This window comes from Oncorhynchus keta, unplaced genomic scaffold, assembly GCF_023373465.1.
Source record: "Oncorhynchus keta strain PuntledgeMale-10-30-2019 unplaced genomic scaffold, Oket_V2 Un_scaffold_1526_pilon_pilon, whole genome shotgun sequence".
Classification (NCBI taxonomy): Eukaryota; Metazoa; Chordata; class Actinopteri; order Salmoniformes; family Salmonidae; genus Oncorhynchus; species Oncorhynchus keta.
The window spans coordinates 622,064-648,833 of NW_026290798.1; the positions used below are offsets into that span (position 1 = coordinate 622,064).

At 42.6% G+C, this 26,770-nt stretch overlaps 3 protein-coding genes across 3 annotated transcripts; 2 read left to right on the top strand and 1 right to left on the bottom strand.

Moving 5' to 3' along the window:
* Positions 1-4,946: 4,946 nt before the first annotated feature.
* On the top strand, positions 4,947-7,963 carry LOC127927561 (uncharacterized). The gene is made up of 6 exons (XM_052514108.1): positions 4,947-5,202; positions 5,509-5,766; positions 5,905-6,009; positions 6,174-6,205; positions 6,359-7,128; positions 7,325-7,963. Exons 1-5 carry the CDS (start codon positions 4,947-4,949, stop codon positions 6,428-6,430), a joined length of 723 nt encoding a protein of 240 aa, XP_052370068.1. The 3' UTR covers positions 6,431-7,128; positions 7,325-7,963.
* A 1,604-nt stretch (positions 7,964-9,567) lies between these two features.
* LOC127927558 (junctional adhesion molecule-like) lies at positions 9,568-14,572 on the bottom strand. Its single transcript, XM_052514103.1, has 8 exons — positions 14,446-14,572; positions 13,975-14,322; positions 13,559-13,888; positions 10,816-10,875; positions 10,480-10,623; positions 10,324-10,371; positions 10,174-10,236; positions 9,568-9,875 (listed from the first exon to the last, which is right to left on the bottom strand). Exons 1-8 carry the CDS (start codon positions 14,507-14,509, stop codon positions 9,862-9,864), a joined length of 1,071 nt encoding a protein of 356 aa, XP_052370063.1. The 5' UTR covers positions 14,510-14,572; the 3' UTR covers positions 9,568-9,861.
* Positions 14,573-18,919: 4,347 nt separating this feature from the next.
* LOC127927555 (allograft inflammatory factor 1-like) lies at positions 18,920-23,676 on the top strand. Its single transcript, XM_052514100.1, has 6 exons — positions 18,920-19,064; positions 19,314-19,379; positions 22,358-22,423; positions 22,532-22,573; positions 23,146-23,311; positions 23,487-23,676. Exons 1-6 carry the CDS (start codon positions 19,046-19,048, stop codon positions 23,572-23,574), a joined length of 447 nt encoding a protein of 148 aa, XP_052370060.1. The 5' UTR covers positions 18,920-19,045; the 3' UTR covers positions 23,575-23,676.
* The last annotated feature ends 3,094 nt before the right edge of the window (positions 23,677-26,770 follow it).

Sequence of the window (26,770 nt, forward strand, 5' to 3'; positions counted from 1 at the left end):
CGATAGACATAACATACGGCTACTCACCTATTCATTCCCACTCCACAGAACATACCGGTGGAGTTCCTGGGGAAGAGAACATGGCGAGGGTCTCCAAACAACCAGGCTGATGGAGGGAGAGAGAACCAGAGGAAATCACTTTCAGAGTGGTTCGGTCGATGTAGCTAGGCCTACTGTGCTGTACACTAAAAAGATGGCCGAACAGTATACAGGGGAATCGTCTCTCTCATTGTCATGTTGACATTGACAATCAGATACTGACTTTTTAGACGCAGCAAGGATAAAACAGATATCATATGATGACAGTCATGCCATCTTCAACGATGATGAAGACTTCCTACCCAGAACTCCCATGACCATGTAACCAGCTATGACAGCCAGAATAGTATGCAGCAGATCAGATCTGTGCAGCTCCTGAAATGACACAAAGAAATGAAATCAGCTGATTCATATGCTTGAACAAGGTGGACTTAATCCACATGACAGCTAGCTAAGCTAGCATGTCCGCATTCAAAAGAGTTGTAAACAAATCTAAGATGTAATGTGAGCATGATTTTGTATGTGTGCTTCTGCATATGCTGTGATTTTAGCAGTGCATTTTTTAAATCTATGCTAGAAAAAAATACTAATGGTATGTATATATCCCAAATTTCAACCTATACAGACCCTGGATAAAGGTACTGCCCTAGTGAAGGGAATAGGTTGCTAATTGGGACGCAAACCATAAATAGGCCAAATGGAAATCGAGATTGAATGAAGGCAAACAACCAATGATGAATCTGCACAAACCTCTTTCGTACTGGTCCACTGAAGAATGGATCGTAGGGAGCGGCATAGCCTAAAATGAAAGAGAACAGATTAAGCACACAGGGTTCTTTCGTACTGGTCCACTGAAGAATGGATCATAGGGAGCAGCATAGCCTAAAATGAAAGAGAACAGATTAAGCACACAGGGTTCTTTCGTACTGGTCCACTGAAGAATGGATCGTAGGGAGCGGCATAGCCTAAAATGAAAGAGAACAGATTAAGCACACAGGGTTCTTTCGTACTGGTCCACTGAAGAATGGATCGTAGGGAGCGGCATAGCCTAAAATGAAAGAGAACAGATTAAGCACACAGGGTTCTTTCGTACTGGTCCACTGAAGAATGGATCGTAGGGAGCGGCATAGCCTAAAATGAAAGAGAACAGATTAAGCACACAGGGTTCTTTCGTACTGGTCCACTGAAGAATGGATCGTAGGGAGCGGCATAGCCTAAAATGAAAGAGAACAGATTAAGCACACAGGGTTCTTTCGTACTGGTCCACTGAAGAATGGATCATAGGGAGCAGCATAGCCTAAAATGAAAGAGAACAGATTAAGCACACAGGGTTCTTTCGTACTGGTCCACTGAAGAATGGATCATAGGGAGCAGCATAGCCTAAAATGAAAGAGAACAGATTAAGCACACAGGGTTCTTTCGTACTGGTCCACTGAAGAATGGATCATAGGGAGCAGCATAGCCTAAAATGAAAGAGAACAGATTAAGCACACAGGGTTCTTTCGTACTGGTCCACTGAAGAATGGATCGTAGGGAGCGGCATAGCCTAAAAATGAAAGACAACAGATTAAGCACACAGGGTTCTTTCGTACTGGTCCACTGAAGAATGGATCATAGGGAGCAGCATAGCCTAAAATGAAAGAGAACAGATTAAGCACACAGGGTTCTTTCGTACTGGTCCACTGAAGAATGGATCATAGGGAGCAGCATAGCCTAAAATGAAAAGAGAACAGATTAAGCACACAGGGTTCTTTCTGCACCTGGTCCACTGAAGAATGGATCATAGGGAGCAGCATAGCCTAAAATGAAAGACAACAGATTAAGCACACAGGGTTCTTTCGGATGGAAAATTGGTCAAAGGACTTTTACTTTTGCAGCAGTTTTCACTGTTGCTGTACGTCTACTGTAACTGCAAAAACGAGAAGGCCAACAACATTGGCTTTGGTTTGACAAAAGAATTTCAAATATTGACAGGGGTGTAAAGAAATTAAGTAAAAATACTAGAAAGTACTTCTTACGTCGTTTTTGGGGTATCTGCACTTTATGTTACTATTTCTATTTTTGAAAACTTGTACTTTTACTTCCTACATTCCGAAAGAAAAGTATGTACTTTTAACACCATACATTTCCCTGACACCCAAAAGTACTCGTTACATTTTGAATGATTAGTAGCACAGAAAATGGTCCAATTCATGCACTTATCAAGAGAACATCCCTGGTCATCCCTACTGCCTCTGATCTGGGGGACTCACTAAACAGAGAACATCCCTGGTCATCCCTACTGCCTCTGATCTGGGGGACTCACTAAACAGAGAACATCCCTGGTCATTCCTACTACCTCCGATCTGGGGGACTCACTAAACAGAACATCCTGGTCATCCCTACTGCCTCTGATCTGGAGGACTCACTAAACAGAGAACATCCTGGTCATCCCTACTGCCTCTGATCTGATGGAATCACTAAACAGAGAACATCCCTGGTCATCCCTACTACCTCTGATCTGGGGGACTCACTAAACAGAGAACATCCCTGGTCATCCCTACTACCTCTGATCTGGAGGACTCACTAAACAGAGAACATCCCTGGTCATCCTACTACCTCTGATCTGGGGGACTCACTGAACATCCTGGTCATCCCTACTGCCTCTGATCTGGAGGACTCACCAAACAGAGAACACATCCTCTGATCTGGGGACTCATCCCTACTGCCTCTGATCTGGGGACTCACTAAACACACATGCTTTGTTTGTAAATTATGTCTGAGTGTTGGAGTGTGCCCCTGGCTATCCTTACATTTTTAAAAACAAGAAATTGATGCCATCTGGTTCGCAATACAAGGAATTTTAAATGGTTTATACTTTCACTTTTGATCGTTAAGTATATTTTAGCAATTACATTTTACTTTTGATACTTAAGCATATGTTAGCAATTACATTTACTTTTGATACTTAAGCATATTTAAGTTAGCAATTATATTTACTTTTGATTCTTAAGTATATTTTAGAAATTACATTTACTTTTGATACTTAAGTCAATTTAAATAGTAATTTCCTGGGTGACTTTTCACTTTTGATATATTATGGTATTTTACTCAAGTATGAGAGTTGGGTACTTTTCCAACACTGAATATTGATTAGTGACTGCCTATACTGAAATTGTTGAGATGGTTAGAATAACTCACCCTTCTCTTCAGTCCTTTTACTGGTTCCTTTCATTTTCATGACCTTGCGCCGAAGAAACGGAGCGTTTGACTCGAAATGGCGCACGGTTTACGTTCAAGGCCCAATTTAGCTTTGTTCAATCCAAACATCTGGACGTCTTTTCCCGCGTTGATAAACGGTGACGTCATATAGGTCTACCTGTACAACCGTAGCCAACAGCGACCCTGTCATTATGACATACATTTTGGAATGTTGCTGTATGATTGCTAGGAAAACAGTTGAACTCGTGGCCCCATTCAAAACATATAGCCTCTTCCTGCTATTCTGATTTAATTCAATAAATCAATCAATGGCAGAGCTGAATTGTTTAAATACAGCTAATAAATGTAATATGGGAGAATAGTAGAATATTCTTTACAGTCATGGAATTGATATAACATCCGTTTGGTGGAAATGCCATAATTTTCTGCATGCATCTCAATTCGTTAATTTTTTTCGCCTCATACAGTCTTGTGTTTGTAGGCTAGGTTATAAAACATAAGATTTCAAATAGAACTGAATGGAAAGGGGAAGAGTGAAAAAGCAGGCCTACTTGGTTGAAAAATACCAGGACATGATGGCTGGTATTTCTAGAAGTTGGTGAAAAAAGAGAAGATGAGTGAGAACTTGTAATTTCCTGAATGACAACACATACTGTCAAAAGAGAATCACAAGACGGAGAGATGTGTCTGTACATAAAACTGTGTCTCTGCATGCTTTTACAGACTAGACTTGGACTCCAGTCATCTGGTAAATAAGATTCCTTTAACATTATATATTTTTTTAACATATTTTAAATAAAATATTTATTGATTCCCTATTAATTTTGTTATGAGAAATGTTGTAACACTTGTTTTTACACTATTCAAAAGACCGTAGGCCCACAAGAATCTTTGCTTCAATTGGAGACAGTGTGCGTTTACCATGTGGTACATCCTACATCAATTCCTGCTCCTCTGTTACCTGGAGTATAGTGAAAGATGGGTTTCCTAACCAATTAGAACTATCAGGCAAGGTGAAAGCGGATGGTCCAAACTCAGGAAGAGCCAGTCGACTGAAAGTGGGACATGACTGCTCTCTACATATTCAAACTCTTGAAATAGACGATGGAAGAGTTTACACCTGTGGAGATGGGGCTACTAGTTCAATCATTTCTCTCAGCTTCTCAACAGTATGTGCCATTTATGATCAACCTACATTGTCCGTCTTTATACACACTATTTCTGAGTGAGTGTTGTCACCATTATTTACATTTTTTACCAGTTACTCTGGCAACAGACACCAATACAGCACCAGAGATGGATATCAAGCTCCAATGTTACCTGAATATATTCTCAGGCCTTGATACAATGCAGCGATAATGAAATAAAGCTGAATTGGCTGAATGAGGCCAATACAGTGCTACAGTGGAGAGAGATTTCAAACCGAACGTTCATCTGCTTGCCTCTACGCTGACCATCCGAGGTGTAAGGAAGACAGACCATCACAGGAAGTGGCGGTGTCAACTGATTGAAGGAGAGGTTGGTGAAGACGCCCTCAGCTATACCACAGAAATTACAGGTACGTTTGGAACTATGTATTATTGCATCATATTTGCATTAACACAGTAGTATATTGCAACCAAATTCCCCTCCCTCCTCTCTCTATCTCACTCTCTCTCTCCCTCTCTCTCTCTCTCTTTCAGGAGGTATAGAGAAGTGTTTGTCGCATGGGTGAGTCAGTATCACTTCCCTGTGCCACCCACTCCTCTCTCGAGGTGGGCAGCAGATTCCAGTGGACTCTGGGTCAAAGGTCACTGTCCAGTCTGTCTCGGTCAGGCGATGTCTCAGCTGGAACTCAGGGTCACCTTCCTGCATCTCACATCAGCCAAGACAGGTCTTTGGTCATCAGCAATGTGAAAACACTGCATTCTGGGCTCTACAACTGCTCGCAACAGAACAGAATCCTACTACACACTCTGGATGGTGAGTGTCAATGGGTTGTACCATTAAGACATAAAATAAGTGCACTTACACTATGTATAAACTTAGTAAATTAGGGTAACGGCACAAAGTACATCACTGATGTTGTCCTTCTGTAGCTCAATTGGTAGAGCATGGCGCTTGTAACGCCAGGGTAGTGGGTTCTGATTCCGGGACCACATACGTGGGAATGTATGCACACATGACTGTAAGTCGCTTTGGATAAAAGCGTCTGCTAAATGGCATATATTATTATTATTATATTACTGATTTGTCCTGATATCAAGTAGATCTTGTTGTTCTACTCAGTATCTGCAGAGTATGCTACCACAGACGGAAACAATCTCACCCTGACCTGCTCACTCACCTGTGTGGAAGATTGTGGAGACTTCAATTTATCCTGGATTCACAGTGGCCAGGATGGGTTGCAGAGTGGCCCTATAGGACATAACAACACCCTCATCTCCAAACTCTTCCTCCCTGACCGCCAGGGCACAGAGAAGATAGCCTGCGCCGTGCTCAGAGAGGGGGTTGAAATGGCTGTAAAGGAGTGGACCATCCAGAGAGGTAAGACATTTGAAAGTAGTTTGGAACAATGCATAGCCATGATCTGTGTTGAGGCTGTATTCTTTCATTACTGTGATGTTGTGATAAGATATTGAGTTGTAATACAGTATCTGTGACTTTATACGTCTTTGCAAATAGGTCGTGTTCTACCTGCAGTGGGATGGTCAGTCCTTCTGCTACTGCTGCTCTGTGCTGTTGGAGGGGGCGTGTATTGGAAGAGGCAGGGCAAGGGAAGTGCCGCTCGTACGTATTTGTTCACTGGTTAGATTGTGTGTGTTACAAAACTGCAATTTGGATGTTGCATCATGATTAAACCTACAGTAATGAACAGCAGTTTAAAGGAAAGCCATATCATCGGAATTAAATTCATGTGAAATAAAGCTGACATTTGTCCTCTTTGCCTATAGAAGGAGAAGAACAGCAGACACCTGTTGGAATGGTAAGGATTCAATAAAACACAACTATGTCATTCACTAACGAGTGAAGCCCAATAGAGTATGCCTACAACGCCTTCAGCCATGTCTTCTAACCCTTTCACCATGTTGGGGAACTCAATTCAACTGGTTTTACACATTCCATCTTTTCTTCGCAGACTCATCTCTATGACGAGATTCAAGATCAACCAATTCAACCTTCCGGAGTAAACCAACAACAGTTTCTATGATCTTCTGCAGGCTGGGAACTGAGTGTAATGTCATGTCCTCTATCTTTAGGCTATTAGTTGAGTTTTAAATCTAATTAGACTACTTTGTACTTTGCATTGTTTTGTGGTTTGGAACATTATAAGTGTCACCATGACATCAAGTCTATGCAGGTTGTTTTTTATGATGGAAATAAATTCATAAAAGAAAATAACCTCTATAGAATATCACCAGTTACCACAGTTAAAAACCCCGACATAAGTTGGTTACAGGAACACATTCAGTATGACTCCTCAGTGTGGGGGTTGATGGCTAAGTCAACCCACCTCCTGTCTTGAACATCACTCTGCTGACTTTCACATCCCACATGAAACCTGGTAGCTTCTCTTCAGCAGTGTAAAACTGTAGATGTATGGGACTGAGACAAGACACATAATACATGAGAGTGAACAGATAAGTGTGTTTATTTAATACAGGATGGCAGTGCGTGAGCATTAGCAATACAAGTAAAAACCCCAGAACAGCATGTCTCTGTCTGGAACAGCTCCCAACTACACATCATTTGGTGTAGAAAAGCGTCAGCAAAAGTTGTTCCACCATGGGGTCACAAATAAAGGAATATGTCCAATCAAATCAAGCTAAATACAATTGGTCACCTCATCCATTTGATTATTTCACAACTAAGATTGTTATTGTGTAATACTATGTAGGCTATACCAGGGTTGAACAATAAGATTGTTATTGTGTAATACTATGTAGGCTATACCAGGGTTGAAAGATAAGATTGTTATTGTGTAATACTACGTAGACTATACCAGGGTTGAAAGATAAGATTGTTATTGTGTAATACTATGTAGGCTATACCAGGGGTTGAAAGATAAGATTGTTATTGTGTAATACTATGTAGGCTATACCAGGGTTGAACGATAAGATTGTTATTGTGTAATACTATGTAGACTATACCAGGGGTTGAACGATAAGATTGTTATTGTGTAATACTATGTAGGCTATACCAGGGGTTGAAAGATAAGATTGTTATTCTGTAATACTACGTAGGCTATACCAGGGGTTGAAAGATAAGATTGTTATTGTGTAATACTATGTAGGCTATACCAGGGGTTGAACGATAAGATTGTTATTGTGTAATACTATGTAGGCTATACCAGGGGTTGAAAGATAAGATTGTTATTGTGTAATACTACGTAGGCTATACCAGGGTTGAAACGATAAGATTGTTATTGTGTAATACTACGTAGGCTATACCAGGGGTTGAACGATAAGATTGTTATTGTGTAATACTATGTAGGCTATACCAGGGGTTGAAAGATAAGATTGTTATTGTGTAATACTATCTATGTAGGCTATACCAGGGGTTGAAAGATAAGATTGTTATTGTGTAATACTATGTAGGCTATACCAGGGGTTGAACGATAAGATTGTTATTGTGTAATACTATGTAGGCTATACCAGGGGTTGAACGATAAGATTGTTATTGTGTAATACTATGTAGGCTATACCAGGGTTGAGCGATAAGATTGTTATTGTGTAATACTATGTAGGCTATACCAGGGGTTGAAGCGATAAGATTGTTATTGTGTAATACTATGTAGACTATACCAGGGGTTGAACGATAAGATTGTTATTGTGTAATACTATGTAGACTATACCAGGGGTTGAGCGATAAGATTGTTATTGTGTAATACTACGTAGACTATACCAGGGGTTGAACGATAAGATTGTTATTGTGTAATACTATGTAGACTATACCAGGGGTTGAGCGATAAGATTGTTATTGTGTAATACTCGTAGGCTATACCAGGGGTTGAAAGATAAGATTGTTATTGTGTAAGACTGTAGGCTATACCAGGGGGTTGAAAGATAAGATTGTTATTGTGTAATACTATGTAGGCTATACCAGGGGTTGAAAGATAAGATTGTTATTGTGTAATACTATGTAGGCTATACCAGGGGTTGAAAGATAAGATTGTTATTGTGTAATACTATGTAGGCTATACCAGGGGTTGAAAGATAAGATTGTTATTGTGTAATACTATGTAGGCTATACCAGGGTTGAAAAGATAAGATTGTTATTGTGTAATACTATGTAGACTATACCAGGGGTTGAACGATAAGATTGTTATTGTGTAATACTATGTAGACTATACCAGGGGTTGAAAGATAAGATTGTTATTGTGTAATACTATGTAGGCTATACCAGGGGTTGAAAGATAAGATTGTTATTGTGTAATACTATGTAGGCTATACCAGGGGTTGAAAGATAAGTGGGTGAATATCATAAAAAAGCATTTACAGATGTTTTGTGAAGGGTTCGGTAAGACATGGTGTGTTGATTGGAAGATGTTTTGTGAAGGGTTCGGTAAGACATGGTGTGTTGATTGGAAGATGTTTTGTGAAGGGTTCGGTAAGACATGGTGTGTTGATTGGAAGATGTTTTGTGAAGGGTTCGGTAAGACATGGTGTGTTGATTGGAAGATGTTTTGTGAAGGGTTCGGTAAGACATGGTGTGTTGATTGGAAGATGTTTTGTGAAGGGTTCGGTAAGACATGGTGTGTTGATTGGAAGATGTTTTGTGAAGGGTTCGGTAAGACATGGTGTGTTGATTGGAAGATGTTTTGTGAAGGGTTCGGTAAGACATGGTGTGTTGATTGGAAGATGTTTTGTGAAGGGTTCGGGTAAGACATGGTGTGTTGATTGGAAGATGTTTTGTGAAAAGGGTTCGGTAAGACATGGTGTGTTGATTGGAAGATGTTTTGTGAAGGGTTTGGTAAGACATGGTGTGTTGATTGGAAGATGTTTTGTGAAGGGTTCGGTAAGACATGGTGTGTTGATTGGAAGATGTTTTGTGAAGGGTTCGGTAAGACATGGTGTGTTGATTGGAAGATGTTTTGTGAAGGGTTCGGTAAGACATGGTGTGTTGATTGGAAGATGTTTTGTGAAGGGTTCGGTAAGACATGGTGTGTTGATTGGAAGATGTTTTGTGAAGGGTTCGGTAAGACATGGTGTGTTGATTGGAAGATGTTTTGTGAAGGGTTCGGTAAGACATGGTGTGTTGATTGGAAGATGTTTTGTGAAGGGTTCGGTAAGACATGGTGTGTTGATTGGAAGATGTTTTGTGAAGGGTTCGGTAAGACATGGTGTGTTGATTGGAAGATGTTTTGTGAAGGGTTCGGTAAGACATGGTGTGTTGATTGGAAGATGTTTTGTGAAGGGTTCGGTAAGACATGGTGTGTTGATTGGAAGATGTTTTGTGAAGGGTTCGGTAAGACATGGTGTGTTGATTGGAAGATGTTTTGTGAAGGGTTTGGTAAGACATGGTGTGTTGATTGGAAGATGTTTTGTGAAGGGTTCGGTAAGACATGGTGTGTTGATTGGAAGATGTTTTGTGAAGGGTTCGGTAAGACATGGTGTGTTGATTGAAAGATGATTATTCTTTTCACTGGCATTGAACTGAAATAAATAAAAAATAAATACAATGTAATGAAATGTTAATTGTTTACAGAACTGAAGGTGTTAGAAACATTTTAACCTGGACTCAGACAGTGACCAGAACCTAGATTCAATCCAGATCGCGAGAGATCCGCATTTTAGCATGCTTGATGTTTAAAAGTGAGTGCTATATCCGCGAACCAGGAAGCATTGCCTTTAAATGCCAATTGTGCTATAACGCGGATCTACTGTGGTCCGGATTGAATTGAGGCCCAGGTTAAACATTTTTTTACAAAAATATTGTGGGAAAAAAACTCACAAGTGCCTAGGTTGTCCTTCTGGTCAAACTCTGCAAGTGAATACAGACAATTGGGTCCCGTTGCTGTGAAAAGAATAGATGAAGACGTTATTTAGGTGGACCAGGAGCCCTCTGAGCACATTCAGGATGAGACATAATCAACAGGCTTACCTGGGTCTTGTACATCTTCATAAGTATTCCAGTCAGACTCATCTCCATCTGAGAAAGAGAGAAAGGCAGATTCACAATACAATAATACTGTGTGTTTCAAAACATTTAGCCTTAATTTCCCAGGTCAATATCAACCAGAGTAGTGGCCGTACATACCTGAGTGTCTGCGGCGTCTGAGGCAAATGATCAATCCCAGCGTAAGAGCCATTATGACAATCACACACATGGATGAAGCCGCTATAGTAGCCGTTCCAACTGTAGCAGTCACAACTCTTTCTGGACTCTGACTGGCAGTAACAGCTGAGTAGAGCATAAATATAAAATTATGACAGTCATTCATGGTCTCATTTGATTGAACTGAGTGTAAAGCCTGTCATGTGTCTCTTGTCCTCTAAACCCAGTGGTGATAAACATGTCCACAAATATATTCAGTAGAATTGTTATTTTAAATAAATTAAAGACACAAATAAGAGAACAACATTGTACACCTACTAGGGTTTGTTAGTTCAGTTGTGGTGACAGTCCTAACAACCAGGTTCTCCTCTTCCTGTTCTGATTCAATGGTAGAAAATGATCATTATAGAACATCAAATTGCTAATGCAATGGTTGACAAATATAGATACAGTGCATTCGGAAAGTATTCAGGCTCCTTGTCGTTTTCCACATTTTGTTACGTTACAGCCTTATTCTAAAATGTATCAAATTGTTTTTCCCCTCATCAATCTACACACAAGTTGTCCCATTAGGACAAAGCAAAAAAACATTTTTAGAAATGTTTGCAAATTCATTAAACAAAAAAACAGAAATATCACATTTACATAAATATTCAGACGCTTTACTCAGTACTTTGTGGAAGCACCTTTGGCAGCAACTACAGCCTTGAGTCTTTGGTATGGCGTAACAAGCTTGGCACCCTTGTATTTGGGGAGTTTCTCCCATTCTTCTCTGCAGATCCTCTCCAGCTGTCAGGTTTGATTGGGAGCGTAGCTGCACAGCTATTTTCAGGTCTCTCAGAGATGTTCGATCGGGTTCAAGTCCGGGCTCTGGCTGTGCCCTCAAGGACATTCTGAGACTTGTCCCGAAGCCACTCCTGTGTTCTATTGGCTGTGTGCTTAGGGTCGGTGTCCTGTTGGAAGGTGTATCTTCACCCCAGTCTGAGGTCCTGAGGCGTTCTGGAGCAGGCTTTCAACAAGGATCTCCTGTACTTTGCTCTGTTCATCTTTCCCTCGATCCTGACTAGTCTCCCAGTCACTGCCGCTGAAAAACATCCCCACAGCATGATGCTGCCACCCCCACAGAGGAACTCTGGAGCTCTTTCAAAGTGACCATAGGATTCTTGGTCACCTCCCTGCTCAGTTTGGCCAGCTCTAGGAAGAGTCTTGGTAGTTCCAAACTTATTCCATTTAAGAATGATGGAGGCCACTGTGTTCTTGGGGACCTTCAATGCTGCATAAAAAATGGATTGGTACCCTTCTCCAGATCTGTGCCTCAAAACAATCCTGTCTCTGAGCTCTATGGACAATTCCTTCAACCTCATGGCTTGGTTTTTGCTCTGACATGCACTGTCAACTGTGGGACCTTCAGTGGCGATTTTAGCATGTAAATCTTGATGGGGCAACAACAAAAAGAAGTGGGATGCATGCCAGCAAAGCCACTACACAACACAACACTAAACAATATATTAATTGCACTATACCAGTGACAAACGGAGCCCACAAACTGTTAGGGCCTACATAAAGCTGTCCAAACACCAGAGCCCCAACAGCAGTCCCAACACCTTACCACGGCTACGCCTGATTTATCAGCAGAGCCTTGTCTGGCAGCGAAACAGTTCATTCAGCCACATTTATTGCCTTAAAAAAACAGAGCTGATATGGCTGACTTGCTGACTTGCACAACTGTGAATTCTACTGACAATTGATATGTACAAACTAGGTCATAAGGGACAAGTGCATAAGAGTCAATCCAGAATTTCGATTAAGACATTCATGAGCGAGCTAGGACGGACGTAGTCAATCTAACTATTTGTTCAGCACTTTTAAAATGTACAGTGACAGAATTTAGAACATGGGCCTTTCTTACAGTGATCTCCCTGTACACCAAGTCAGAACCGTAGGATATATAAAGGGGGCATATAAGCAGACAATGAAAGTTCTTACAAAATTAGATGATTACATTTTAAAGGCTACATGTGCACCACCAAGTCAGAACAATAGGCAAAATTAAGAGGTGAAAATATACCAAATTATTAGTATGAGGCACATGGGCTACTAACAGCTTACTACACAACATACAGTGTACTACTTTCTTAGCTACACTATATATATCTCCTGGCATATTACATCATTTATGCAACAGCATACAAGACGTTTTTGGACTCACCTTGTTGTGCTGTGCTCACCTGAACAGGATGGTGGCCCAGCGGTCCTTCGTGGACATACCGTGGACAGGACTTATTTTCCCAGTCATAGCTCGTTTTCCCAGAGTCTTCAACAGATTTTGCAGTTCCAAGTTAACAGTTGTTTTGAGCACGGCACAAATCATGCTTCATTGACAGCATGGCCAATGTTGAACATTTATCATTTTAAACTATGAAAAGAGACCATTAATCTTAGACTTGGCACCCCACAGCCACTCCACTGAATAGCAGGCTAATGATTGTTTTCCAATGCTTACAGTTAACCACTGATTCTTTCCAAACCACTCATTGTTGAATTTGCGATTTCCAACTTGTTGTGTAATGTTTATTTCAATGGCCGATGAGTACTGATATGTTTTATCCATAATTTCCCTTCATTATTTCTCTTCATATGACAAGGATTAAAAATGAATGACTGGTAGCCACTGGGGGCTTTATGTAGACAGGTGTGTGCTTTCCAAATCATGTACAATCAATTTAATTTACCACACTGCAATCAAGTTGTAGAAACATCTCAAGGAGGATCAATGGAAACAGGATACACCTGAGCTCAATTTTGGGTCTCATAGCAAAGGGTCTGAATACTTATGTAAATAACCTATTTATGTTTCTGTTTTTTTTTAATAAATTTGCAAACATTTCTAAAAACCTGTTTTCGCTTTGTCATTATGGGGAATTGTGTGTAGATTGATGAGGAAACAAAACAATTTTAGAATAAGGTTGTAACGTAACAAAATGTGGAAAAAGTCAAGGGGTCTGAATACTTTCCGAATTAACTGTATATTCCGAATAAGAATGTACTAGCACATACTCACCTTTAACCTGCAGCTTGACCTCAAAGCAGCGTTCATTTTGTCCCATCTGCAACCTACATCTGTACCATTGGCTGTGACTGTACTCCACCATGGAAAGAGTCAAAGATGCATCTCCTGAACTGAGATTCCCTCCAAAGCTCACCCTTTTTCCTAGGAATGTTTGGTGGGAGATATCTGTAGGGTATTGAAGTATTTGGATCTCACTGTCTCCCTTGATCTCTGCCCAGGTCACTGATGATATTTGGGGATTTCCTGTTGTCATGTTCAACAGGCAAGGCAGGGTAGCTATCCCGTTGGGTGCTGCCATAACTGAATGTAGAATTTTGCATTCTTTGGAGGAGAGGAGAGGCTTATTCAAACAAGGTTGACTCTATTTTTATTTGACACTTACATAGAAATGGAATATATCATTTTACCTTTCACTTTTAGAGTGATGTTTTTCACATGGACACAACTCCATCCCAACCAGACCTTGCAACTATAAAGCCCTTCGTCAGATTTCCTTACATCTCTTAGAGACAGGGACAGGTTTCCAGCCACCACAACATCCGCTCCCGACTCGAAGGCCACACGTTCTGATTTATGGGCCACAGATGGATTATCAGGCCACACCAAGATGTCCTCAGGTTTAAGTGAAAGTTTTGTCCATTTCACTCTGGTTGCTAAATCTTTGTGGATTGATGTGAAACAGGGGAGGACAGCTACCTCTTCCTGAGTAGCTGTGATGAATTGTGGTGCATCTACATGAGAACAAGACTCAGCACCTGGGAAATTATGGAAAAAAATAGATCAAATTAGCATATTAACTTTTTAAATATGCATACTGCTCTAAAAATTACTTTCAGACAATTAAATCAAGTGTAATTTAATAAAAAATGACTACTCACCAGCAAACTGTGTTCTAATGATCAACATAAGTATTGATAACCCTTGTGACTGAAACAGTGCCATTATCCATGTGAGTGTGTGAAGTTCCTTATCAAGTTAGTCTCTCATCTCAGAGTCCAATCTCAGTTCTCCAAGGCCTAGTTTCTATATGGGTCATGAATACACATTTGCGGGGAAACATTTATTGACTTCCCACATAAAAATAATGTTGTTTTGAAGATTATATGCTTAGCAGTGCCATCTAGTGTCAAAGACTGAGAACAAGTTATTTGCTTAAAATAATATACATATATTTAAACAGACAAGCCAGTGAAGAACAAATTCTTATTTACAATGACGGACTCCCAATCACTGCCAGATGTGATACAACCTGGATTCGAACCAGGGACTGTTGTGACGCCTCATTCACTGAGATGCAATGCCTTAGACCCTGCGCCACTCAGGAGCCCTGTAATTTTCACATTTATCCAATTAGTTCTACATTACTTAGCCTAACCGTACTGTTACATGTTACATCCCGAGTGGCGCAGTGGTCTAAGACAGTGCAAGAGGCATCACTGCAGTATCTGGCTCAAATCCAGACTGCATCACATCTGGCTGTAATTAGGAGTCCCATAGGGCTGCATCACATCTGGCTGTGATTAGAGTCCCATAGGGCTGCATCACATCTGGCTGTAATTGGGAGTCCCATAGGGCTGCATCACATCTGGCTGTAATTAGGAGTCCCATAGGGCTGCATCACATCTGGCTGTAATTAGGAGTCCCATAGGGCTGCATCACATCTGGCTGTAATTAGGAGTCCCATAGGGCTGCATCACATCCGGCTGTAATTAGGAGTCCCATAGGGCTGCATCACATCTGGCTGTATTGGGAGTCCCATAGGGCTGCATCACATCCGGCTGTAATTGGGAGTCCCATAGGGCTGCATCACATCTGGCTGTAATTAGGAGTCCCATAGGGCTGCATCACATCCGGCTGTAATTGGGAGTCCCATAGGGCTGCATCACATCCGGCTGTAATTGGGAGTCCCATGGGGCTGCATCACATCTGGCTGTAATTGGGAGTCCCATAGGGCTGCATCACATCCGGCTGTAATCAGGAGTCCCATGGGGCTGCATCACATCTGGCTGTAATTGGGAGTCCCATAGGGCTGCATCACATCTGGCTGTAATCGGGAGTCCCATAGGGCTGCATCACATCCGGCTGTAATTGGGAGTCCCATGGGGCTGCATCACATCCGGCTGTAATTGGGAGTCCCATAGGGCTGCATCACATCCGGCTGTAATTGGGAGTCCCATAGGGCTGCATCACATCCGGCTGTAATTGGGAGTCCCATAGGGCTGCATCACATCCGGCTGTAATTGGGAGTCCCATAGGGCTGCATCACATCCGGCTGTAATTGGGAGTCCCATAGGGCTGCATCACATCCGGCTGTAATTGGGAGTCCCATAGGGCTGCATCACATCCATCTGTAATTGGGAGTCCCATAGGGCTGCATCACATCCATCTGTAATTGGGAGTCCCATGGGGCTGCATCACATCCGTCTGTAATTGGGAGTCCCATAAGGGCTGCACACATCCATCTGTAATTGGGAGTCCCATAGGGCTGCATCACATCCGGCTGTAATTGGGAGTCCCATAGGGCTGCATCACATCCGGCTGTAATTGGGAGTCCCATAAGGGCTGCACATCCATCTGTAATTGGGAGTCCCATAGGGCTGCATCACATCCGTCTGTAATTGGGAGTCCCATAAGGGCTGCACACATCCATCTGTAATTGGGAGTCCCATAGGGCTGCATCACATCCGTCTGTAATTGGGAGTCCCATAAGGGCTGCACACATCCATCTGTAATTGGGAGTCCCATAGGGCTGCATCACATCCGGCTGTAATTGGGAGTCCCATAAGGGCTGCACACATCCATCTGTAATTGGGAGTCCCATAGGCTGCATCACATCCGGCTGTAATTGGGAGTCCCATAAGGGCTGCATCACATCCATCTGTAATTGGGAGTCCCATAGGGCTGCATCACATCCGGCTGTAATTGGGAGTCCCATAGGGCTGCATCACATCCGGCTGTAATTGGGAGTCCCATAGGGCTGCATCACATCTGGCTGTGATTGGGAGTCCTAGGGCTGCATCACATCTGGCTGTGATTGGGAGTCCCATAGGGCTGCATCACATCCGGCTGTGATTGGGAGTCCCATAGGGCTGCATCACATCCGGCTGTGATTGGGAGTCCCATAGGGCTGCATCACATCCGGCTGTAATTGGGAGTCCCATAGGGCTGCATCACATCCGGCATTGGGAGTCCCGCTGCATCACATCCGGCTGTAATTGGGAGTCCCATAGGGCTGCATCACATCCGGCTGTAATTGGGAGAGGGCTGCATCACATCCATCTGTAATTGGGAGTCCCTAGGGCTGCATCACATCCATCTGTAATTGGGAGTCCCATAGGGCTGCATCACATCCATCTGTAATTGGGAGTCCCATAGGGCTGCATCACATCCATCTGTAATTGGGAGTCCCATAGGGCTGCATCACATCCATCACATCCGGCTGTCACATCCGGCTGGATTAGGAGTCCCATAGGGCTGCATCACATCCGGCTGTAATTGGGAGTCCCATAGGGCTGCATCACATCCGGCTGTAATTGGGAGTCCCATAGGGCTGCATCACATCTGGCTGTAATTGGGAGTCCCATAGGGCTGCATCACATCCGGCTGTAATTGGGAGTCCCATAGGGCTGCATCACATCCGGCTGTAATTGGGAGTCCCATGGGGCTGCATCACATCCGGCTGTAATTGGGAGTCCCATAGGGCTGCATCACATCCGGCTGTAATTGGGAGTCCCATAGGGCTGCATCACATCTGGCTGTAATTGGGAGTCCCATAGGGCTGCATCACATCTGGCTGTAATTGGGAGTCCCATAGGGCTGCATCACATCCGGCTGTAATTGGGAGTCCCATAGGGCTGCATCACATCCGGCTGTAATTGGGAGTCCCATGGGGCTGCATCACATCCGGCTGTAATTGGGAGTCCCATGGGGCTGCATCACATCCGGCTGTAATTGGGAGTCCCATAGGGCTGCATCACATCCGGCTGTAATTGGGAGTCCCATAGGGCTGCATCACATCCGGCTGTAATTGGGAGTCCCATGGGGCTGCATCACATCCGGCTGTATTTGGGAGTCCCATAGGGCTGCATCACATCCGGCTGTGATTGGGAGTCCCATGGGGCTGCATCACATCCGGCTGTAATTGGGAGTCCCATGGGGCTGCATCACATCCGGCTGTGATTGGGAGTCCCATGGGGCTGCATCACATCTGGCTGTAATTGGGAGTCCCATAGGGCTGCACACATCTGGCTGTAATTGGGAGTCCCATAGGGCTGCATCACATCCGGCTGTGATTGGGAGTCCCATAGGGCTGCATCACATCCGGCTGTAATTGGGAGTCCCATAGGGCTGCATCACATCCGGCTGTGATTGGGAGTCCCATAGGGCTGCATCACATCTGGCTGTGATTGGGAGTCCCATAGGGCTGCATCACATCCGGCTGTGATTGGGAGTCCCATAGGGCTGCATCACATCTGGCTGTGATTGGGAGTCCCAGGGCTGGGTGATTGGGAGCAGGCTGCATCACATCCGGCTGTGATTGGGAGTCCCATAGGGCTGCATCACATCCGGCTGTAATTGGGAGTCCCATGCATCACATCCGGCTGGGCTGCATAGGGCTGCATCACATCCGGCTGTAATTGGGAGTCCCATAGGGCTGCATCACATCCGGCTGTAATTGGGAGTCCCATAGGGCTGCACACAATTGGCCGAGGTAGGCCGTCATTGTAAATAAGAATTTGTTCTTAACTGACTTGCCTAGTTAAGTAAAAATAATTATATGCATTCCTTCCTTGTACCTAAATCTATACGGGGTAGCCTAGTGGTTGGACTAGTAACTGAAAGGTTGCAAGGTACACTGAGCTGACAAGGTACAAATCTGTCATTCCGCCCCTGAAAAGGCAGTTAACCCACTGACCAGCCCGAATAACCTGGTTTCTTCCTAGGTTTTGGCCTTTCTAGGGAGTTTTTCCTAGCCACCGTGCTTCTACACCTGCATTGCTTGCTGTTTGGGGTTTTAGGCTGGGTTTCTGTACAGCACTTTGAGATATCAGCTGATGTACGAAGGGCTATATAAATACATTTGATTAGATGACTTGCCTAGTTAAATAAATAAAAAAAGACATGAAAAGTGATTGCATGTTTTGCTGAAAGGACTTGAATAGTTTAAAAAATATGTAGACAATAATGTAGTGTGCAGTGTTTATGTGGTAGCCTAGTCTAGCGTATGTCAAATGCAAACCCCCTAGTTCATTGTCCCCTCCATAGACTCTCTTTGTTCTCTGTCTGTTCCGTCTGCTGTGAGTGGATGTGAGAGGGGAACTTAGCAAATGACCACACTCTAACTTTAACTCCCCACACTTCCTCTTCTGTCACAAAATACAGATACATACTTTACACTTTCAGTGTTCATGACACAACGCTCAGCCACCCCTGGTCCCTTTGACTACTCTATGATCCACCAGATAACAGCAGATTGACATGGACAAACATTTACAAGGTAAGTCTCTGTGTCATACGTCTCATCTCACGCTGTCAGTCCGTCTGTCTGTCTTTCTGTCGATATGCACTCCACAGATTTTATAAACAATTTATTAAAGAAATACAGTGTTTTAGCTAAATCAATCAATTAAATCAAATCTGTTATCTTTAGTTAGATCCTGTGAATGTGTGAGGGTTGTGTGGATAGATCACCAATAAGGAAGTGAGTAGTAACACGTTTTCTGAGTTGATCCTCATATAATTTCAGGAGGGAAAGCATTTGGATTCCTCAAGTCTCAGCAGGATGTGAAACTGAACTCCATCAATGAGGTCTGTTGTTCATCTGTCTATAAATGTTATTATGGTAGTATTATCTAGCTATAGCATTATTAGCATCTGATTATCTATGTACACTATCCAGTGGCGATTTTAGCATGTACATCTTGGTAGAGGAAAATAAAATTGTGGGATGCATGCCAGCAAACCAATACACAACACTAAACAATACATTAATTGCACAATATCACAGCTACACTTGGCTATCAGCTGAGCCTTGTCTGGCAGCGAAACAGTACATTCAGCCTCATTTACTGCCTTTAAAAAAATATCTATATATGTCTGACTTGCTTTAACAAATGTGGTTTCTACTGTCAATTGAGATGTACAAACTATGGCATAAAGGGACGACAAGTTGATAAGAGGCAATCCGTCATTTTGATTAAGACATTAATGAGTGAGCTAGGATGGATGTAGTCGATATAAATATTTGTTCAGCACTTTTTAATTGTACAGTGACAGAATTCAGAACATGGGCCGTTCTTACAGTGATCTCCATGTACACCAAGTCAGAACCGTAGGATAAAAAAAGAGGCATAAATGTAATCGATGATAACATTGTCAAAAACAGGTTATAGGCTACATGTGCACCACCAAGTCAGAACAGTAGGCAAAATGTTTTAAATTATTAGGGTGAGGCACATGGGCTACTAAGATCTTACTACATGACATACACTTAGTATTACTTTCTTAGCTACAGTATACATATCTCCCTGGCATATTACATCATTTTTTCAGCAGCATACAAGACATTTTTGGACTCACCTTGTTGTGCTGTGCTCACCTGAACAGGAATGTGGCCCAGCGGTCCTTTGTGGACATATTTTGTCATCAAACTTTGTCATCAAAGTCTGGCATTCTCTGAATTTATGGTTCTTTCAAGACAACTGGGAACTTGGGAAAATAATGATGACAACAGTGATGTACAGGTCGTAGCTCTAGAAAGAGGGCCGAGTTCCCGATTTACAAATCTGAATTGGATGAAAGTTCAAAACGTATTTTCCCAGTCGTAGCTTGTTTTTCCCAATTTCCCAGTTGTTTTGAACTCACCAAAATCAGGTTTTGCAGTTCCAAGTTTAACAGTTGTTTTGAGAGCGGCACTATGATTTCTTTGATAATGATTGGTTTGGAAAACTTGCAGTTAGCCACTGATTCCTTCCAAAACACTCATTGTTGAATTTGCGATCCCCAACTTGTTGTGTAATGTTTCTGTCCAATGGCCGATGAGTACTGATATGTTTTATCTATCATTTCTCTTCATTATTTCTCTTCACAAGACAAGGATTAAAAAGGATTTGCCAGTAGATTGTCGACTTGATTCATGATGATGACTGATAGCTAAGATTTTGAAAGTATGATGTTGACATGATCAGTCCAATCAAAGCTACTGTAGATATAACGTGATTTGACGTCATGTTATCTGTGGCCAATGACTGTGAGCCTACTTGGATGGGCACTTCTAATGTAACTCTATGGCAGCACCCAAGGGGCTTGAATTTTCGAGTTTTACCCTTAGACTTGGCCGTGACGTAGTGTACCCATGAGTGACAGAACACTGAATCAATCATGGCGCAATGCTCTATATTTTGTGCTGGCTGCCCCACCACCACAGAAATCACTGAACTAGGCTGAAACACCTGCATTTTGGAGCTGCCTTACTCAAGAAAACAAAAAGAAGACCATGTTTGTATGCGACTTTAAATTATATATATACTTTTTACATTGTAAAACAAGGTTTGCAAACAAGGTTGCCAGGTGCACGGTGTTTCCTCCGACACATTGGTGCGGCTGGCTTCCGGGTTGGATGCGCGCTGTGTTAAGAAGCAGTACGGCTGGTTGGGTTGTGTATCGGAGGACGCATGACTTTCAACCTTAGTCTCGCCCGAGCCCGTATGGGAGTTGTAGCGATGAGACAAGATAGTAGCTACTACAACAATTGGATACAACGAAATTGGGGAGAAGAAGGGGTAAAAATTCAAAACAAAAAAAAATTCTCCAAAATCAAATCTAGAATCGGCTTTCTATTTTGCAACAAAGCCTCCTTCACACACGTTGCCAAACTTACCCCCGTAAAACTGACTATCCTACCGATCCTCGACTTCGGTGATGTCATCTACAAAATAGCTTCCCATATACTACTCAGCAAACTGGATGCAGTCTATCACAGTGCCATCCGTTTTGTTACCAAAGCCCCTGAGACCTGTATGCTCTAGTCGGCTGGCCCTCACTACATATTCGTCGCCAGACCCACTGGCTCCAGGTCATCTACAAGTCTCTGCTAGGTAAAGCTCTGCCTTATCTCAGCTCACTGGTCATGATAACAACACCCACCCATAGCACGTGCTCCAGCAGGTATTTCTCACTGGTCATCCGCAAAGCCAACACCTCCTTTAGCCGCCTTTCCTTCCAGTTTTCTGCTGCCAGTAATTGGAACGAATTGCAAAAATCGCTGAAGTTGGAGACTTATATTTCCTTCACTAACTTTAAACATCAGCTATCTGAGCAGCTAAGATTACTGCAGCTGTATATAGTCTGTAAATAGCCCACCCAATCTACCTACCTCATCCCCATATTGTGTTTATTTACTTTTCTGCTCTTCTGCACACCAGTATCCCTACTTGCCGATCATCATCGTTCTTTTTTTCCTATTGTGTTGTTGACTGTACGCTTGTTTATTCCATGTGTAACTCTGTGTTGTTGCTTGTGTCACACTGCTTTGCTTTTTCTTGGCCAGGTCGCAGTTGTAAATTAGAACTTGTTCTCAACTAGCTTACCTGGTTAAGTAAAGGTGAAATAAATCAAATAAAAATAAAAATAAATGTTTTCATTGTTTGCAAACTGATATGTGACACATACTAATGCCAAAGTAACATGCAAAACATGTTTGTTTTTTTGCTAAAAATGTGTGGCTGAATGACAGGTCACCACTGACACGATCTAATCTCAATGTCTGCCTTGTGCTATTCTATTCTTAAGGTTTTCTCACAGATCCTAAATATGCAGAGGAGGAGGACCTCAGCTCAAAACTGGAAATGTTTAAAAGTGAGATTTCAAGTCTTTTAAATGCACATTGATCAGACAGTTATGTTTCCTTATTGAATGAATCAACAATTAAATAATAATTGTAATGTGTTCTATATTGTTTTACAGACAAATACATGGAATTTGATCTCAATGACCAAGGAGACATTGGTAAAATTGCCTTATTTTTTTACGACAATCCTGATGAATAACAAGATTAGGCTAATCATGAGGACAACATAGTTCACATGGATGGCTCAATCTTTGTCACAGCCTCTCTCTCTCTCTCTCTGTCACGCTCTGACCTTTAATATCTCTGTTTTCTTTATATTTTGGCTAGGTCAGGTGGGTATGCTAGTTTTTGTATTGTCTAGGGTTTTTGTATGTCTAGGGGTTTTGTAGGTCTAGGTATTTATATGTCTATGGTGGCCTGATATGGTTCCCAATCAGAGGCAGCTGTTTATCGTTGTCTCTGATTGGGGATCGTATTTAGGTAGCCATTCCCCTTTTGTGTTTGTGGGTTCTTATTCTATGTTTAGTTGCCTGTCTGCACTAGCCGTATTAGCTTCACGGTTTGTTCTTTGTTAGTTTGTTCAGTTAATAATATAATAATAATATATGTTCATTCTTATATTATTAAAGAATGTACAAGCGCCATGCACTGAGCCACAGAAGGACCACGCTAAGCCTTGGTCTCATTCGTATGACGAACGTGACACTCTCTCTCTATCTCTGTGTCACAGACATGATGGGGCTGAAGCGCATGTTGGAGAAGCTGGGTGTGGCAAAGACTCACTTGGAGCTGAAAAAGATTATGTCAGATGTGGTTGGCGGTGCTGCACGAGACACGTTCTGTTACACAGACTTTCTCAATATGATGCTAGGGAAGAGGAATTCCATACTCCGACTGTAAGTTAGAAGGAAACTGACACTACATTTAATGAAGGCATTACATTTGACCTGAAATGAATTTTCTGAATACGATTCTGAACTTTAGTAATCCACTGTATTTCCTTTAAGGCTATATGTCTTTTTGCTACATGACTTGTGTAATAATTTGTTATTTTATTTTTCTCTGCTGAAGGATCTTGATGTTTGAGGAGAAAGGGAAAGACCAGGAGCCCAAAGAGAGTGGACCACCGCAAAGAAAGACTTTTTCAGATCTGCCCTGAATGCAATTAGTTATGGATCCAATCTGTTCATATAAAAACTGAATGTCAAATGAACTGGGTTATACAGGTTTCATTGTAAGGAATAAAGAAAGGTTTGATTGATCCATAGGCTTGTCCATTTGTTGGTGAAAAACATGTGTGCAGCTGCAGAACCTCATATCAAGCAATTGATCGAATATACTTAACAAAGTATATCAATTGTCAGCATTTCTGATAAAATGATAGAATCCCATAACAGATTTGAGTGTTTGTGTAATGGTGAAAAACATCACTCAAAGTGAAAAGTAAAATGATATATTCCATTTCTTTCTATGTACGTGTCGAATAAAAATAGAGTAAACCTTGTCTGAGTAAGCCTCTTCTCCTCCAAAGAATGCACAATTCTACATTCAGTTATGGCAGCACCCAACGGGATAGCTACCCTGCCTTGCCTGTTGAACATGACAACAGGAAATCCCCAAATATCATCAGTGACCTGGGCAGAGATCAAGGAGACAGTGAGATCCAAATACTTCAATACCCTACCCGGGCGGCAGGGTAGCCTAGTGGTTAGAGCGTTGGACCAGTAACCGGAAGGTTCTGCCTCTGAACAAGGCAGTTAACCCACTGTTTCTAGGACGTCATTGAAAATAAGAATTTGTTCTTAACTGACTTGCCTAGTTAAATAAAGGTAAAATAAAAAATATCTCCAACCAAACATTCCTAGGAATGGAGGGAATCTCAGTTCAGGAGATGCATCTTTGGCTCTTTCCATGGTGGAGTACAGTCACTGCAGATGGACAAAATGAACGCTGCTTTGAGGTCAAGCTACAGGTTAAAGTAGCTAGTACAGTTGTGGCCAAAAGTTTTGAGAATGACACAAATATTAATTTTCCCAAAGTCTGCTGCCTCAGTTTGTATGATGGCAATTTGCATATACTCCAGAATGTTATGAAGAGTGATCAGATGAATTGCAATTAATTGCAAAGTTCCTCTTTGCCATGCAAATGAACTGAATCCCCCCAAAAACATTTCCTCTGCATTTCAGCCCTGCTACAAAAGGACCAGCTGACATCATGCCAGTGATTCTCTCGTTAACACAGGTGTGAGTGTTGATGAGGACAAGGCTGGAGATCACTCTGTCATGCTAATTGAGTTCAAATAACAGACTGGAAGCTTCAAAAGGAGGGTGGTGCTTGGAATCATTGTTCTTCCTCTGTCAACCATGGTTACTTCCAAAGACGTGCCGTCATCATTGCTTTGCACAAAAAGGGCTTCACAGGCAAGGATATTGCTGCCAGTAAGATTTCACTTAAATCAACCATTCAAGGTGAGCAGTTCAAGGAGAGCAGTTCAATTGTTGTGAAGAAGGTTTCAGGGCGCCCGAGAAAGTCCAGCAAGCGCCAGAACCGTCTCCTAAAGTTGATTCAGCTGCGTGATCGGGGCACGACCAGTAGAGAGCTTGCTCAGGAATGGCAGCAGGCAGGTGTGAGTGCATCTGCACAAACAGTGAGGCGAAGACTTTTGGAGGATAGCCTGGTGTCAAGAATGGCAGCAAAGAAGTCACTTCTCTCCAAGAAAAACATCAGGGACCAACTGATATAGGACTGGGGTAAAGTAATTTTCTCTGATGAATCCCATTTCCGATTGTTTGGGGCATCCGGGAAAAAGACAAGGTGAGTGCTACCATCAGTCCTGTGTCATGCCAACAGTAAAGCATCCGGAGACCATTCATGTGTGGGGTTGCTTCTCAGCCAAGAGAGTGGGCTCACTCACAATTTTGCCTAAGAACACAGCCATGAATAAAGAATGGTACCAACACATCCTGAAAGAGAATGGTCAACTTCTCCCAACCATCCAGGAACAGTTTGGTGATGAACAATGCTCTTTCCAGCATGATGGAGCACCTTGCCATAAGGCAAAAGTGATAACTAAGTGGCTCAAAACTTTTGGGGAACAAAACATTGATATTTTGGCATGGCCAGGAAACTCCCCAGACCTTAAATCCCATTGAGAACTTGTATAATAATGAGAACTTGTATATAATGACGAGATGCTCATGTCTCCTCTCTTCATTGCCACTTCGTTTGTCCCTTGGTACGTTCCATCGTGAGGGAGCGCAAGTAGAGTTGCAGGCAGTGAATGGACCCTGAGAGCTTGTTTGAAATGGAAAAGTGTCGCGGTAGCTTTTGATAAAGAAGAACATCAAGACGAAGCAGCTGCATTATAAGTGGGATGCACTGTTGAGCGCTACATCCCGAGGTGTTCATGCTGACTGTACCAGTAGATCTGTACCAGTACAGAGGGAGGGATCCTGAGAGGAGTGTTGTGAGTAGTATATCTGTACCAGTACAGAGGGAGGGATCCTGAGAGGAGTGTTGTGAGTAGTAGATCTGTACCAGTACAGAGGGAGGGATCCTGAGAGGAGGGGTGTGAGTAGTAGATCTGTACCAGTACAGAGGGAGGGAACCTTAAGAGGAGTGGTGTGAGTAGTAGATATATACCAGTACAGAGGGAGGGATCCTGAGAGGAGTGGTGGGAGTAGTAGATCTGTACCAGAACAGAGGGAGGGATCCTGAGAGGAGGGGTGGGAGTAGTAGATCTGTACCAGTACAGAGGGAGGGATCCTGAGAGGAGTGGTGTGAGTAGTAGATATATACCAGTACAGAGGGAGGGATCCTGAGAGGAGTGGTGGGAGTAGTAGATCTGTACCAGAACAGAGGGAGGGATCCTGAGAGGAGTGGTGGGAGTAGTAGATCTGTACCAGAACAGAGGGAGGGATCCTGAGAGGAGTGGTGGGAGTAGTAGATCTGTACCAGAACAGAGGGAGGGATCCTGAGAGGAGTGGTGGGAGTAGTAGATCTGTACCAGAACAGAGGGAGGGATCCTGAGAGGAGTGGTGGGAGTAGTAGATCTGTACCAGAACAGAGGGAGGGATCCTGAGAGGAGTGGTGGGAGTAGTAGATCTGTACCAGAACAGAGGGAGGGATCCTGAGAGGAGTGGTGGGAGTAGTAGATCTGTACCAGAACAGAGGGAGGGATCCTGAGAGGAGTGGTGGGAGTAGTAGATCTGTACCAGTACAGAGGCCAACAAGTGATGTATGTTTCAGTAAGATTGGATTTTTAGCATTTATAGCAATGGTTATCAACTGTACTGCAGGGATGGAATGTAAGTTGCAGAAAATTGAGGTTGTGGTGGCAGCTGCAGAGAGGTATA